The sequence below is a fragment of the Mustela erminea genome, chromosome 13 (assembly GCF_009829155.1).
Source record: "Mustela erminea isolate mMusErm1 chromosome 13, mMusErm1.Pri, whole genome shotgun sequence".
NCBI lineage: Eukaryota > Metazoa > Chordata > Mammalia > Carnivora > Mustelidae > Mustela > Mustela erminea.
The window spans coordinates 77,156,296-77,173,682 of NC_045626.1; the positions used below are offsets into that span (position 1 = coordinate 77,156,296).

Below are 17,387 nucleotides of genomic sequence, written 5' to 3' on the forward strand. Positions count from 1 at the left end.
TTAGCTGTCAGCTACGGTGGTAAAATCAAATGGGGCTAGGAATTAGAATTACAGGATTATATATAAAGTAGCATAAAAACCATTTTCTAATAACTGTACGTTCCAGTATGTTAAATCCATTTCTTAAGGATATGATAAATATGTATGTTTTAGTTTCAACTGAAAGGAGAAAAGAGAGACCTCACAAGGTTTTCTAACTCAATCTCCTCTTTCTGGAAAGCTTAATACATATTTTCATATGTATAATACATATTTCATATGCTTAATACATACATATATTACTTGTTATTCTTGAGTCTCCTCTGGAGTGGAAGTTTTCCCTTAGATGATTCTTGGGTCCAATTTATCTCCTTCATTTCAGTCTGCTTGTTCAGTAATGAGTGAATTATGCTAGGCCCGGTTAGGTCCTGGGTTTCCAGTGATGAGCAAGGAGAAGGCTCTGTCTGTCCTCTCTCCCTGTTATCACACAGAAATCACAGTGCACTGTGTTTGTGCAGAAGTAGATTACAGAGGGAATGGGGGGGCAGTGATCCGGTGGAAGAGGGGTGCGGGATGGGGAGGGTGTTCTAGGCAGAGAGAACAGCATGATTTGTTCAGGCAGCTTTAAATAGCTCATCATTGTTGGACAGCAAAGAGCGAGATGGGGAGTACAGCTACAAGAGACAGAGAGGAGCAGGGTCAAATCATGAAGGATATTGAACCCTTGTAAAGGAACGAGGTCTATTGATGTGAACAGGCCATTTATTTTGGGAACATGCCTTTGGTCCAAAGTTAAAAGGGCACAAAACTTCCTTCTTTAAAAAAGAAAAAAAAAAAAGAGAGAAACTTGCATATATGAGAACTATTTTAACTTTAGAACATGAGAAGCTGAATCGGCTAAGGAAATGCTTATTTTATTTTATTTTATTTTTTGCAATAGCGGTTTTTGAAGTTTCCCGATGACCCCAAAGTTAGCAGTGAATTACTTGATCTGATTCAGAGTTTGCTGTGTGGCCAGAAAGAGAGACTGAAGTTTGAAGGCCTTTGCTGCCACCCTTTCTTCTCTAAAATTGACTGGGATAACATCCGTAACTGTAAGTAGAGCCGCAGTCCTTCAGTTCTGGGGCTGGAATTCAGTGTAAACACTTAAGAATGATCGGAAATTATTCTGGCCCACAGAAGGTGGTGTAAATTATATAAATAAGGGCCTTAATTATCCACAGGGGGTAAAAAAGGCTAATGGCGGAGCTGTCGGTAAGTGGTAATTCTTCTTTAAAATTGTTTGCACAGAACAGGGTCATTTGTCAAACTCTGGGCTTATGTGGCCTTCCGAACATCATCCCTCAGTAAATTAGAGGTAAGGATTGATGGGGGTTCAGGGGTTGTCTCTTGCTTTGACAGAGTTTCTTCTCAAAGGAAAAGCAGACCTAGGTATATCCTTCACAGATGAGGAAAAAAGACTCAAATGAGGCAAAGTGCCAGCTTGCTCTGCAAATGGCCAAGCCTGCACAGAAACTAGAAATGTCTCTGTGGGTTCGTTCGTTCTCCTCTAGAATGTTTGTCTTTGCTCACAAGCTTGTAAAATCGACACCGTAGGTGCACAGTGGAGTCACTCTTTCATACATATGTCACTCTGGGGTCAGTTAGTACAATTGGAATTCATTAAAAATGGAGATCTGATTTATTATCAACAAAATCCAAAATGCTTGGTTTTTTGGGTTGTTTTGTTTTTAACAAATTGGTGATTTTGTTGTTGTGGTTAAGACTCTTTTATTTTTGGACGTGTTGTTGATTGAGTGCAACCCAGTGATTAGCACAGAGGAGAGCCAGTAGGAAAGCAGTTAGTCTGTGTGAGTGAGGGGAGGTGGGAAGTGAAATCCATTTCTAAGGTGTCAGCTCCAGGCTTCTAGCCGGAGCCATGCTGTCATAATATACGAGTTGGGTTATGATCCGAGGTTGTTCAGTTGAAAGCCATTGTGATGGTTTCTCTAACCTGCCCAAATATTTAAATAGGCTACCTTTTTGTAAATATTTCTTAGCATTTTTTTTTTTTTCTTCACCTGGAAGGGACATCGCTTACTTTTTCTAAACTTCAGGCATCAACCCCCAAATCTCTAAGGTTTGGGACTTTTAATAACAGTATATCTTCAGAGCTATCTTCTTTTTTTTGCTTTTAGAAAGATTTGATACAGTTTCCTATAGATGCTATTCACATTCTCAGTCTTTTATTGCCTTGCCTGTGTATCTCTGTAGTTTCCTTGAATGAACAGTTAATTTTTCTATGTGTGCACTTGTCGATTTTATCTTAATAACCTCATTCAAGTGAGCCAATGAGTGGTGATGAATTACCTGGTAACTTTATTTTGAGTCTTGGTATACCTTGATGTTGTTTTGGTATGGTTGTTTTGGTATGGTGTCAGAATTCCGGTTTTGTCCTGGTCTTTTTCTTCCAGGCTGTTTTTTAGGCTCTAGCTTATTGGACTTACAACTGTAACTCCTGTTCTGTAAATTACATTGTGCCCATAGAGGATACATGTGAGTGTAGATTGTGGCCATGCTGTCCATCACAAGGCCCATCTTTTAGGGGCGCCTGGCTGGTGCAGTTGGTTAAGTGTCTGACTCAAGGTCTCAGCTCAGGTCTGATCTCAGGGTCATGAAATTGAGCTCCACATTGGGCTCTGTGCTCATTGGGGGATCTACTTGGGTTTTTCTCTCCCTCTCTCTCTCCTCCTCCCCCTGCTATCTCTCTCTAAAATAAAATACATAAAATCTTTAAACATTTAAACAAACAAAATAAGGCCCATCTTTTAGAAGGTCCTGGTTTTCTTTGGGATGCGATGATTTCGTAATGGGTCACCAGAATTTTGGTCATCTTCACACTTGCTGCCCCCATATTTGACTCACCCTGCCTCTGGTGGCTAGCTACTTAAATTTTCCATGTCCTAACACATACCCACTTAGTTTTTCCTTATTCTTTTTTTTTTGAGTTTTTTTTTTTTTTTTTAAGCCATCTTGACACCTAGTACAGGACTTTTTTGAACTCACAACTTGGAGACCAAGAACCAAGAATTGCACACTCCACTGACTGAGCCAGCTAGGTACCCAATTTTTCCTTATTTTTAATACATGTGCATATGTTGTTCTCCCCCTCCCCCCTGCTCCTTTTAGTGTCAGGGAATTCTCATCCACCTGAAGCCTGAGTTTTGTTTTTTTCTTGAAAGTTATTTTTTTAAAGTAAAATTGTAAGGTGCCTGGGTGGCTCAGTCAGTTAAGCGTCTGCCTTCAGCTCAGGTCATGATCCCAGGGTCCTGGGGTAGAGTCCTGAATCAGGCTCCCTGCTTAGCGGGGAGTCTGCTTCTCCCTCTGGCCCTACCCCTGACTTGTCCTTGTGTGCGTGTTCTCGCTCTCTCTCTTTCAAGATAAAAAAAAAAAAAAACTTAAAAAACTTAAAAAAAAAGCAAAAATTATATATATTTAAGATGCACAATATGATGATTAGAGGTACATATACATAGTGAAATGATTACTGTAGTCAAACTAATGATCATATCCATCTCCTCACATAGTTACCATTTTTTCCTTTTCTGTGTTGAGAGCACCTGTAATCTACTCTCTTTAGCAAATTGCCCGTATTCAATACGGTGTTATTAGTATTCAGTACAGTGTAAATTAATCATAGTCATCGTGTTGTGTTTTATATTTACTTATTCATCCTACATAACTCCCGCTTTGTACCCTTTGACCACTACCTCCCCATTTTCCAACCCCCACCCTGCATCTCTCTGGTAGCCATGCCGCTCTCTACTTCCATGCATTTAACTCTTAGATTTCTTTCTTTCGTTCTTTTTTTTTTTTTTTTTAATTTTATTTATTTGAGAGAGAAAGAGAATGAGAGAGAACGTGAGAGGGAAGAGGTCAGAGGGAGAAGCAGAGTCCCCGCTGAGCAGGGAGCCCAATGTGGGACTTGATCATGGGACTCCAGGACCATGACCTGAGCTGAAGGCAGTAGCTTAACCATCTGAGCCACCCAGGTGCCCACTAACTCAGATTTCACAGAAAAGTGAGATCATGCAATTTTTTCTCTTTCTGTGCCTATATTATTTCCCTTAGCGTAATGTCCTCCAGATGCATCCATGTTGTTGGAAATGGCAGGATTTCCTTCTTATTACCTTTGTGTGTGTGTGTGTGTGTGTGTGTGTGTGTGTACCACAAAGTCTTTATCCATTCATCCATTGATGGGCATTTGGATTGTATCCCTATCTTGGTTGTTGTGAATAATGCTGCCGTGAACATGAGAGCACAGATACCTCTTCGAGGTACTGATCTCATTTTCCTTGGCTGTACAACCAGAAGAGGGATCGCTGGATTGAGTGGTATTTCTATTTTTAGTTTTTGAGCAACCTCCATACTGTTTTCCATACTGGTTGTAACAATTAACATTCCTACCAACAGTGCACAAGGATTTCCTTTTTTCTACATCCTTGCCAACACTTGTCTCTGGCTTTTTTTCCCCCCCACCAAATAGTCTCCATGCTGGGCATGATGCCCAGTGCGGGGCCCAAACCTATGACCTTGAGATTAAGACCTGAGCTGAGATCGAGTCTGATGCTCACTCAACCAACTGAACCACGGAGGTGCCCTTCTCTTGTCTTTTGGATACTAGCCAAAAAGTGGTGGAGTGGTGGTTTTGACTTGCATTTCTCTGATGATGAGTGATGTTCAGTACCTTTTCAGACACCTGTTGGCCATCTGTGTGTCTTCTTCTGAAACTGTCTTTTCATGTCTTTTGCCTTAAATCTTGATTCTTAAAAATCTTAGTGATTTTTAGGGACTTCCAACACCCAGTACAGAGGCTCCAAACTGTTATGAAATATGTTTGCTTTAAAAAATGTCTTTTAATTTTGATAAAGTTTTTACTTTGGAATAATAATAGATTTATAGAGAAGTTGCAAAGATAGTACAGAGAGTTCCCACATACCCTGCTCCTAGTTTGCCCTAATATTATAACATCTTACATAATTATGCCACATTTGTCAAAACTAAGATTAATATTTGCACATTACTATTAATTAAACTTGAGACTTTATTACAATTTCACCAGTTTCCCCATTCATGTCTCTGTTCCATTCCCGGAATCAGTCCAAGGTGCCATATTGCAGTGAGAGTGTTTGCAATTATGGAACTATGCCTGGCTGAGTAGCTCAGGCAGTGGGTAGGATCATCATGTCCACTGAAGACTAGTAACGCCTTTTCCCGAAGGTTCTGTTGGCATCCCTGACTATGCAGAGGGCCACAGTACACATTGAGTTTCCTCCTAGCAGATTTCCCAGTTTTTCACCAACCTCCCAATCCCTGCATATTTGTAATCAACTCAGGGTTGTGTGATTGAAAACATTGCTGGACCCCATGCTGTTTGAGCTACTTTCTAACTATATAACTCTAACAGAAATTATGCTTTTGTCCAGTCGTATTTTCCATAAATGCACGTTGAGTGGTTTTTATCAACCCAAACACTTGCAGCCACTGGATTTCCTGAGTTTATGGTTGCTGCTCCAATGCCTTATGGCTCCAACATATTAAATATTTCCACTTTCCACACACAAGATTGTCCCTTGGTGAAAGCAACATTAGCCTCTCTGTTGCCTCACCCCTAATTCTCCTTTTTCTTGTTGTAACCAATGAAAGGAAGTACTGCTTAACACAGCAGGTAATAATCTTCTAAAACTCATTATCTCAAGAGGTGGTCCTGGCAAGATACATAAATGCAGCTTAAGAAGGGTCTGGGCAAATTTCTGAATGACAGAATTGGGAGTGGCTGCTGAGGGGGAACTAGGACATGCCTTGGCTTTGACACTGAGGTCAGACAGAACATCTGCGTCCTCCTGGATCCAGCCTCTTAGGGTTGCTCTGGGCAACACCACACGAACCGGGAACCTGACCCAGTTCCGGAATGCTTAGTCTCCCAGCAAGTCAAAGGCTTTGTGATGAGTTACTGCTCCACAAAGGTCACCAGGCACCCATTACCCTGCTGTTCGTTCCCAGTTCGTTCGTTCACGATCAGATGTCAGCTTGCGTTTTCAGCTGCTTATTATTATCATTATTTCAAGGCTGCTTTCCAGGTTCCAATAGGAGGCTTCTTAAGCATCCTGGCTGCCCTGGGCTCTGCAGTCCCAGTGGTGTTTCTGATATTGTGCAAGAGTCTGCTTATCCCCGGCCTGATTTTCTGAACTTCTGGAGAGCTGAGGCCAATCGGAGCACCTCTTTCATTCATGCTTTTGTGGTTATGCTCCCACCTCCTGGCATCACACACCTGCTCCTGTCAGTGGGGAAATTTTGCTGCCTGGTGTGCTTTTCTAGTCACATCTGTTAAAGTATCTTCCCTGCACAGGCATAGTGATGTCAACAGAACCAGCATGCCTGTCCCTTTCATTCAAGACCGCCATGTCCCAAGAGTGAACAAAGCGACACTCGAGTGTGGATTGTGGAAGTATCTTGGATGGTCTGTGGCTCATGTTCTAGAGCCCTCGCATATGTCTCTTACTTAGGACACAGGCTGCTTTTCCTGATTTGTGTTCCTTTCACTGTTCTCAGAAAGACACAGTTCTTGCGAAATTACTGTGAGTTTTCAGGTCCTTAGCGTTTGTTAGCAGAGAGTGCATTTCATTTCCACTGGTAGCGAGTGACCTGGGGATGCTCCCTTGCTGACGAACACTGCGGTGTTGCCCTGCTAAGTCTCCTTTTTGTCATCGATGATCACTGCGCACTACCAGGCTCCGAATGACCTCATGAAACTACAGTCCTGTGGTTGCTTAAGCTGGGGGATGAAAGGGAGAGGATTTTGTGGTTCCCTAGAGTCAGGTGAGCTCCTTACATATTGTGGTGTGCAGAAGAAAGCAGTATGTGACTTATTGGGCTTCTACTCTGGTCCCTAATATGGTAGGAGATATTGGTTAAGTATCCCCTGTTGTGCGCTAACCACTAGGTGTTTAAATACAGCCCACTGTATTACTTCAAAACAATTCCATCAGAGGTCAGGATTATTATACCCATTTTTAAAAAAATTTTTTTATTTTTTATAAACATATAATGTATTTTTTTCCCCAGGGGTACAGGTCTGTGAATCGCCAGGTTTACATACTTCACAGCACTCACCAAAGCACATACCCTCCCCAATGTCCATAACCCCACCCCCCCTTCTCCCAACCCCTCTCCCCCCAGCAACCCTCAGTTTGTTTTGTGAGATTAAGAGTCACTTAATTATTATACCCATTTTATAGATATGGGCACTGCACTCTGTTCACTTATCTCAGGTCATATAATACAGGAGTCAGAACCTGGATTTGGGTTGAGGTCTGTGTGACTCTAGAGCCCAGGCTCTTTCTACAAAACCATGCGTGCCTTAGCATAGATCATTGTTAGTAATAATGTCTGTGGTGACAACACTGAATAAGCCATGTCACGTGAGCGAGTAGTTTAATCTCTGTGTCTGTTTAGCACATAAGGAGTTGCACTAATTTTTGAATCCATAGAGCTCCTCACGATGTCTGAGTATCTCCCTTCCTCCTCATTGTGCTACATTAGCTGTGGCTCTGTTGATGGACATATTCGGATAAGCCCTGCCCTCAGGGAACTTACGGTCTAAACTTTGGGTCCTCTTATTACCTAGAACTGTGTTCCTTTTAAATTGCTCAAAACCATAGAAAGGTGAATGCTTAGTAGGTCACTCACTGGCTTACTGAACCACATATGCTTGATTTTTTTTTTTTAAGATTTATTTATTTATTTGAGAGAGAAAGAGTATGGGCGCATGATTTGGGGGAGGGGCAGATGAGAGGGAGAGAAAATCTCGAGCAGACTCCCTGCTGAGCGTGGAGCCTGTCATAGGACTCAGTCTCACGACTTTAAGATTGTGACGTGAGCTGAAATCAAGAGTTAGACGCTTAACCAGCTGAGCCACCCACATGCCCCCACACGGGCTTAATTTTAAGCAAAATATGGACTATGACCTGGTGACCCCTTCCCCATATACAGCATCCAGTTCTTCCCGCCTATCTGTTCCCCTCCCGGGCCTCTGAACTAGCCTATGAAAGAACAATGTTGGATTGAAGATGCACTTCCAAACCTGGGGTTTATATAGTCTTGGGGTGAATTGATAGATCTCGCTTCGTATTTTCCCCATCTCCGCACTGAAAGCGTGTGGGACCAGATCATTCCTCATGGTGTGAGCTGGTGTGTGAATTGCAGGATATTAGCAGCCTCCTGGCCTTTATCATAGGTGCCAGCAGCGCCTTCCCCTGTGCAACTTGGCAACCAAATATGTCTCTGGCCATTGCCCGTTTCTGTTGGGGGCCATCTCCACCCCCGTTGGAGAACCACTGATTTAGAAGAATCGGCCTGGTTGTTATCGGGAGAGAGAATATTGCAGTCATTAGAATCACTCGAGATTGCTATTGCTAACGAGCAATGGAACCATAGTTTGGGGTCAGGAGGACTTTGTTGTGCAGAGTGCGGGTGGTGGACCAGCAGCATCGGCATCCTCGACATCACCTGGGAGCTTGTTAGAGATGCAGAGACTCGGCACCCCGCAGACCTGCTGAGTCAGAAGCTGTACTTTAATAAGATCCCCAGAAATAAGATTCCTGAGCATATTAGCATTTGCAAAGCTCTGGAAGAGGAGAAAATTCATTCTGTCAGACTTAGACTTTCCTGCTCATCTCTGTAGGGTCCTTCCTCCTCATTTTGTTCTCTGGCCCCAGGATAAGGGGAGACTGCTTTTTGGCTGAGGACTTCTATCGGTAGATGGAACTGCTCGGAAATGCTGGATTTGAGGCTCTGCTTTTGAGGAACTGAAAGCTTTTTTTTTCTCAGATGGGCTTTACAACCTTTCTATCTTTCAAGATGGTGGCTTAACTGGATCTTCATCTGCTGATAGCAAATAGATGGTTCTAAGAAGGCATCGATATGTCTTCCAATCCCCATCGCTGCCCCCAACCCCCAGCTTACTGTTGTGTCCCATATTTGGTTTCAGTTAAGGATGGATTCAGTTTTCTTCATTAACTTTTTAGGCTTGTATTATATTGCCATGCTTCTATTGAGCACCTACTATGTGCCAAGGGTTCTGCAAAGTCCTTTACATGTATTATTGTCCCATTTACTCACTGCAGCTCTGTGAGTTGGGTGCTATCATTAGTCTCATGGTACAGGTGGGGATATTGAGGCCTAAGGAGATGAAGCCTCTTGGCAAAGGTCTCGGAGCCAATACTTGGCAGTGGCAGAAGTCAAATTCAGGTCTCTCCAAATCCAACTTCTCTTTGCTTTTATTTATTTGAAAAGTTAGTACAGTCCATGGTAAAAAAAAAAAAAAAAAAAAAGCCAAATGACACAGGAGGTTAAACAGTGAAAATTGTCTCTTTCTCACCCTATGCCCAGGGCTTCTCCCTAAAGCGATCCACTATTGTCAGTTATATAATTTTCTAGAATATTCTATATCAACATAGACAACAGTAAGGCCTGTATTCTTCACAACATAGTTACACTGCCTCCCAAGAAATCAGGAGTTTTTATGGTCAGCTGATTTTCCTGCATTATTGATATAAATGAAGAAATCTTTTTATGCCCTAACATATTTATCCTTTGAATTGGCCACTCTGGCCTTGATTTCTAGTGAGCAGTGTTCTCTTCTTTGCAAATGAAAACCCCTTATGGTTTTAACTTGAATTATTTCATTCATTTATTTTAGCATTCTGCTTTTACAATAGCATTATCTCAATGGCTTGTGAAGTGTGTGTGTGTGTGTGTGTGTGTGTGTGTGTGTGTGTTGGTTTGTTTGGACCTTTTTCAGGTCTGCTTGTTTGGGGTTTCTCTCATTCAAGCCGGTGTCTGTCCATGTTTTGTTTTCTATGCTTGTTCCTGGAGGTTGGTAGATGTGCTTCTCTGTTCATCTTTGTTGGCCCTGATATGTATCTCTCTGTTGGATAACCACCTAGTGACTTGAGGGGCAGAAGGCAGTGAGGAAGGGGAGCTGGGCTGTGGGGGGATCAGCATGAGAGAGAGGAAGATGGGGGGGGATGCTATAGTAGTGATGGCAGGAATTCAACTTACTAGCCCAGGAGCATGTGGGCACCCCTCTGCTCCAACATAAACAAGGAATAATGAAGACATGTAGTCAGTAGTTCTCACAGGCTTACAGGGCTATACAGGCGAGTATATATATGTATCTCTTGGGGGATTGTTCTGTTTTTAGAAAGTAAGTTATTGATAGGAGAAAACAGCCTATGAAGAGCTAAATGCTTATAAATTAGGATTATGGGATTTCCCTGCTCTAGTCTGCATTTAGCAGCTACATCCAGAGATGTTAAAAATATGCAGTATTTCATTTTATTCCAAGATAAATTGAGATGGCTTATTTTAGAGATAATTGCAATATCAAAAGGATAAAAATAAATAAGTGTAGGAATCTGGTTGAAGAGGGTATCCCAGTAAAGAAATACAAGTCAGGGTTAAAGGTAAAAGCAAAGAAGTGCCGGTCAGGTTGCTGGACAAGGACAGTTTTGGGACTCTTAGCCTCCTAGCGGCCAAAGCGAAAAGGAAAATATGAACAGTGACAGATGACCCTTGAACAACATGGGGGTTAGGGGCACTGACCCCTGTATAGTCAAAAATCTGTGCATAACTTTTGACTCCCCCAAAGTTTCTAACAGCCTTCTGTTGACTAGGAGCCTTACTGATGATGTACACAGTTGAGTAACATATGTTGCATGCTACATGTATTACATACTGTATTCTTACAATAAAGTAAAATAGAGAAAAGAAAATTTTATTAAGAACATCGTTAAGAAGGGAAAGTACATTTGCGGTACTGTGCTGAATTATTGAAAAAAATCATGTGTAAGTAGACCCCCGCAGTTCAAACCCATGTTGTTCAAGGGTCAACTGTAGGAGAGCCTCAGTCCCATGAGAAAAAAGAAATCCAGAATGGTTTGCTCAGAAAAGACTTGATTTTCTGGATACCAAGCCCCGAGGAATTTCATCACTGGGTTCCCCTTAAATGAGACCTCCTTGTGATATTGTGGACCTCATTCCTCCCATATGTATTCTGGAGATTTCCATATGAGTGCTGCTGCCGCTGCCACCTTTTTTTTTTTTTTTTAAAGATTTATTTATTTATTTTAGAGAGAGCTTTGTTGGGGGTAGGGAAAGGGTGAGGGAGAGAATCTCAAGGAAACTCCCCTCTGAGCGTGGGGCCTGACATGGGGCTCAATCCCACAACTCTGAGGTCATGACCTGGGGTAATTGTACTGATTGTACTGATTCTGTACTGGTCAGTAGTCAGATGCTCAACTGACTGAGCCACCCTTTTGCACTTCCCCTATGACTGCTTCCTATAGTGCCTCTTAGTGTAAGCCGACAGTGCGATGCTAAATTTTAGTTTAGTAAAATCAGTTCTAGATGAGATAAATTAATGCCTTTCCTGGGGGAAGGTGGGGAATAGGTTTTTCTAGAAAGCCCATAAATTGGAGTCCTTGACCCTTAAATTCCCACTTGCCCCAAAACCTTTTATAACCAAGCAAACATGGGAAATGATTTGGCTAAAGATTCAGAATTATATTAAACATCTGGAGCTATCTTCAGGACCCAACTTTCCAGTCAATTCTGTGAAGTGTGGAAATTGCATTTACGCTCATTTTCTGAGTGTGAAGCTTGGATAGGACTAAGAAGGTGGCTGGCAGGAGTCGAAAGAGATTAAGAAGCCAAAGGACAAAGAGCAGGAGGTCCAGGTGGTTCACAACCAAGGGTCTGGAAACAATTTCCAGTGTCTCACTTCAGAGAAAATAAATGTGACCAACTCTGTTGCTCCCTGGTGATGGAAAGAAAAAGATTCATTGTACAGCATTGGCAGTTTGGGGTGTAAGGCCCACTCTTCCTGTCCTTCAGACTTCTGACAAACAAAGGATATACACAAGGAACTGATAGCCAGATGTGGATGAAAATATCTGCTTTATTCCTGGTGAAGCAAGTACTCGATAACCCTTGATGCGGGGCTCCAGGACATTTACCCATCCTCCCAGAGAAGAACGGAGGGTCTTCCCTCATGGGCAGAGCGGCTTTGTCACCGTGGGACAGAGGAGGGAAAAAAAAGAAGGATGAAAGCGATCAGTTAACTGAGTTCCTGCCAAGTCTGGACATAGGTGGTGAAACAGGAAGTGTTAAGCTTGGATCTTTGCTTTCCAGGCACAGTAACCCTGCCTTCCAATAAAACCTCACCCGGTGATGTCCAGCTCTGATGAGTCACATTAACTCCTTCTTCTTGGGGGAGGAGTGAGCAGATGGGTGAGGCTTGGTGTGTTTGGTCAGTGCTTTCACATCATGGGGCAAAGGAGCCTGACTGGAGGCTCTGCAGACCAGGGAAGGAGGGAGACCAAATATTCGCACTTCCCAACGGTTGGAAAGAGCTTTATTGAGGAATAATAGATGTATAATGAGCACATGTATTTTAAGTGCACAGTTTAAGTGTTGATACATGTATACACCCGTGAAGCATCATGACACTTAAGAGCATGGACATGTCCATCATCCCCAGAAGTTTCTTCATGTCCCTTTGAAGCCCTTTCCCAATACCCTTCCCCATTCCTTCCTTTGTCCCCAGGCAACAACTGATCGGCCTTTTGTCACTGTAGTTTAGCTTGTATTTTCTAAACTTTATATAAATTAAGTCATGCAAGGGGTACTTATTTTGCCCAGCTCTCATTCAGCGTAATCAATGTGAGATTCTTCCCATGTCGTGGCATGTGTCCTAGTCCGTTCCTTTTTACTGCTAAGTAGTAGTTTGTTGTATGGCTATACCACAGTTTGTCCAGTCCTCTGTAGATAGACGTCTGGGTTGTTTCCAGTTTTTGGTTATTTGAAATAAAGCTTCTATGAACATTTGTGTACAAGTCTACAGACATACGCATTCCTTTCTCTTGGGTAAGTACCTTGAAGTGGAATGGCTGGATGGTGTGATAGGGGTATGCTTCCCTTTTTGAGAGATTGCCAAACTTTCTTAGAGTGGTTGTACCATTTTATATTTTCACCAACAATGAATGAGCGATCCAGTTCCTCCGCATCTTGCCAATACCCCTAGTAGTTGGATTCAAAGTCACTCAAAGCTTGGATTATAGTCAGCAATGGAGATAAGGTTAAATTTTTTAAATTAAAAATATATGTGTGTACACACACACAAACATATATACGCACATATCTACATGTATATTGTTTTCTTCTGTGCCATTGGCTTGATGGGGAAGTACGGTCATTGGCTTACAGAATACCCCCACTTTTGTCTCTTCACTTCCTCAGTAGGGGATGTTGGTGGTGCTTGTTCTTTTGGCCCCTGTAAACTGGAAGGTAGTTCCAAAAGCTAAAAATAGATTCTGATTTGACTTTTCTGGCAAAAATATCTAGTATAGAGGGGCTTCTCGTTGTCTGAGATGGGACAGTATGAACACCAAAAAGACCACAGTGGCTTGAAAAACCACAAATATCTAACAACTTATGAGTTCTTAATGATAACTCAAAAAGAAATCTCACCGGTCATTTCTGGCGGTTCTAAGGGTCCCCAGGTCATTACTCTGAATGTTGCTAAATATAGGGAAAGAACCAAGCATTTGTTTTGCCCTCCTATTTGAACTGTATTTCAGGGTAACCAAATTGCTGATGTGCTAATAAATGTAGAAGGAATGGTGAAATGAGAAAACCACCATTTTGCAGCCCTTCATGAAATAATGGCCCATGGCAATGCTTATCAATGGTTGTAAACCTTTAAGTGAAAGATGGGAGAACTTTATGGTAGAGGCATCAGGCTGATGTCATTGGAACCCATGGATCATTCTGAACATCACAGGATGGGAGACAAGCAGACATGTCATGCATTAAGGAGACAACATATCCAGAATACTGGGAAGTATTCTTGCCATAAGAACGGAATATGAATGTAAGGAATGCCCTCGCTGAACTGCTGGTTAGTTAATAGGAAACATGGGGGACAGAGAAACATGTTAAATGATGTCACGAGAATACACTCACTCACCCAAGTCCAGAATGTGGGAAGTTCTACAGACATGTGATCTAGTTTCTTAGGCCAATAAATCCCTTTTTTAAAAAAAGTAATTTTTTTTTTTAAGATTTTATTTTGACAGAGAGATTGAGACAGTGAGAGAGGGAATACAAGCAGGAGAAGCGGGAGAGGGAGAAGCAGGCTTCCTATGGAGCAGGGAGCCTGATGTGGGGCTTGATCCCAGGTCCCTGAGATCAAGACCAGAGCTGAAGGCACAGGCTTAACCCACTGAGCCACCCAGGCGCCCCCCAATAAATGACTATAAAAGAAAATCACTGTCACAAATTAAGAGTCACACCAACCAAATCAGCTTGTAAACCTTAGTTAGATCCTGATTGAGATGAAAGCAACTCTAAAGAGACATTCTGGGAACCACTGGAGAAATCAAACACAAATACGGTGTTAGATAATGTTATGGAGTTATTATTAATCTTGTTGGATGTGATAAAGGTATTGTGGTAATAGTGTTTTGGAAGATCTTATCTGTTAGAGTATCGGTTCTCAACTGGGGGTGATTTTGCCCCCCCATGGGACATTTAGCAATGTCGGGAGACATTTTCGGTCGTCATGACTTGAGGTATTGTTGGCATCTGTTGGGGAGAGGTCAGTGATACTGCTAAATGACCCAGAAGACCCATGACAGCCCCCTACAGCAGAGCACTCTCCCCTCCCACATGTCCCTGGTGCCACAGTTGAGAAATGCTGCTTACAGTTATCTCTTGCAGTAGTTTTGGGTGAAACAATACGAGCGCTGGGCTCTGCTTTTAATAATCAACAAACGCGCAAACAAGGCAGGAAGGGATTGGAATGGGATGGGAGTTGCTTGTTGTTGAAGCTGGGGAAGGGGCATGTGGGAGTTCATTTTACCACCTCTCTACTTCTGTGGATGTGGAATATTTTAATATTTTATATTTTATAATATTTAAAAATACATTTGAAAATGTTGGAGAAAAGGATGCTACAACGTTCCTGAGGGCAGCAAAGAACGAGTGTAATGTGATGTGTTCTTGGGTGGAGGTAATTCAAGGGGGAAGGAGCAGACCAGTCCTAGGGAATGGACGCTGAGGAACTAGCTTCTTCACTGTTGTTTAAGTATGTTCGGGGGGCCTCCACCTGGGCCCCACACTGGCTAGATCCAGACCTAACCTGGCCGTCATGACTAGTTGTGGTTGGAAAGGATTCTCTCTTCGGAGTGTTTCCAGCTCTTGTAGGTGTTTTGCAGCTTTGCTGAGGACCCAGACCCGGAGGGAGTGGGGCAGACAAAGTAAAGCTATACTACTACTACAAGTCTGGTTCAAGTACGAGGCAGAATTGAGAGAAATCACATCTCAAAGTATAAATCTGTGTGAAAACGTCAGTCATTTGCCAAAGATTTGATGCCAAGCTGCCTGGTAGGAGGAACATGGCTTTTGAGAATGGCGAGATTCAGACCGAGCGCACAACTCCGCTGAGATCTCGAATCTGCCACCAGAGAGGGAAGGTACCTGCTTTTAGCCATTGGCAGCCAGACCCTAGTGTCCTTGAGATTGATTGATTAAAGCACACTTGAGTGATGCTAACTTCCTTATTCATCTCCTTTGAAGACACCATTGTAAAAATTGATCACTGGCCAAATCAGCATCACCTTAAAGGCTCTTTATGACTCTTTTGGGAAGCAAAGGCATGGGGGAATATATTATTTACTTAAGTCAATCAGAAACTGGATCTAGGGTGCCTGGGTAGCTCAGTGGGTTAAAGCCTCTGCCTTCGGCTCAGGTTGTGATCCCAGGGTCCTGGAATCGAGCCCTATGTCGGGCTCTCTGCGAGCCTGCTTCCCATCCTCTCTCTCTCTGCCTGCCTCTCTGCCAAATAAATAAACAAAATCTTTAAAAAAAAAAAAAAAAGAAACTGGGTCTAGTTTTTCTTCTTTTTGTATTTCTTACACAACGTGTTGTTTGGAGGAGCTATATCTGATCAATTCCTACCGAGAGGGAGAAAGTAAAGAACTTGCCCGAGGCTCTGGGGAATAGAATCCGTTCCAATGGCCTGGATTATTTACGTATATTTAGTAACTGGCTGTATTTGCCTATCCCCTAACCTATTCTATTGGTTCATTCCCAGGATCTCTCTGATCCTGGATCTTTTGCTCTTCCTACAATTGCAACCTCTTTCTCTCGGAGCTATTCCCATCCTAAGAGCTGGTCACTGATGTTCCTAAAAGCTCTGCTCTTGTGTCAGTTGTCACAATTTTCCCCTTCTTTCCATAGCCTGCCTCCTGTTGATCCACATCCTCTCTGTTTCCATTATCGCTTCCTTACTGTAGAATTTGTCGCATTGACTATCGTAGACCTGTTTTTTAGAGGTCACTAGCATTGACTTCTTCCAGCCATCGCTCCTGCAGCTGTGGTATCAGTCTCCAGCACTGACACCAACCCAGGGCTCTAAAATTCTAATAATTCCTTCCTTCAATTCAATCCAGGGATCCCCCACTTCAAGGTCCGGCCAAGATTTCTCTTTCGCTTCCTTCCCAGCCTCATTACCCATGGCTCTCTCGGGCTGTTGCTCTGTGGCTTTCCTAAAGTGGTACTCTTCCCCACTCCAGCCAGCCAAGATACCTTTTATCCAACTCTTGACATTCAATCACCTCTGACACTTTCCCACAGGAACACACAAAACTCACCGTGTCCTCTTCGGCAGGACTTACTGGCATTCCACTTATGTATCTCTGCTTTTCACACCCACACCTTGACCTCTAGATGACGTAAATAGCCTCCTCTTCACCTACTTTGCAGTCCTACCTTTGTACCATGGATAGGTGCGATCACATTGGTTGCTTCAGAGTTTAAGGAACTGGAGGACGGCTACTTTTCTGGCTGTCTTCCTTTTAGGGTTGAACATGACATTGGATTAAGTAATTTTTTTTTTTTTTTTTAAGGTACAGGACATCATGGTAGACAGAATGAAGCCGAAAATGTTTTTGATTTAATATCGGATGCCCACTGTGTTCCAGGCACAGTCCCGATTCATTATATCATTACACAATATTTATTTATGTGCCTTTGTCCTTTATGACACTGTGTTGGCTTTTATTCATCTTGTGTTTCTGCCACACGCGACTCAGCACCGGTGTCTGTAACTCACAGTGATGATTAAAAATCATAGGTGTTTTATGAGCTATATCTAGGCTCAGCTTTTTGTTGTCGTACTTGTGTTTTAATGTGCCAATTCCTCATGACTAAATCGGGTACTCTAGGTCTCCTAAAGTGGCACATTGCACGAAATAGCCCATTAGGTTTAAGAAATTATCACACATCCAAGGTTTTTGTTACTCATT

At 42.6% G+C, this 17,387-nt stretch overlaps 1 protein-coding gene across 7 annotated transcripts in view; it reads left to right on the forward strand.

The window, feature by feature from the left end:
- The window catches only part of CIT (citron rho-interacting serine/threonine kinase), a 165,338-nt gene that overhangs the window by 39,937 nt on the left and 108,014 nt on the right, over positions 1–17,387 (forward strand). For all 7 annotated transcript variants that reach the window (XM_032309532.1, XM_032309533.1, XM_032309531.1 and 4 more), the window contains exon 9: positions 920–1,073. In XM_032309532.1, the coding sequence (XP_032165423.1) occupies positions 920–1,073 (154 nt within the window). The remainder of the gene's footprint in view (positions 1–919; positions 1,074–17,387) is intronic.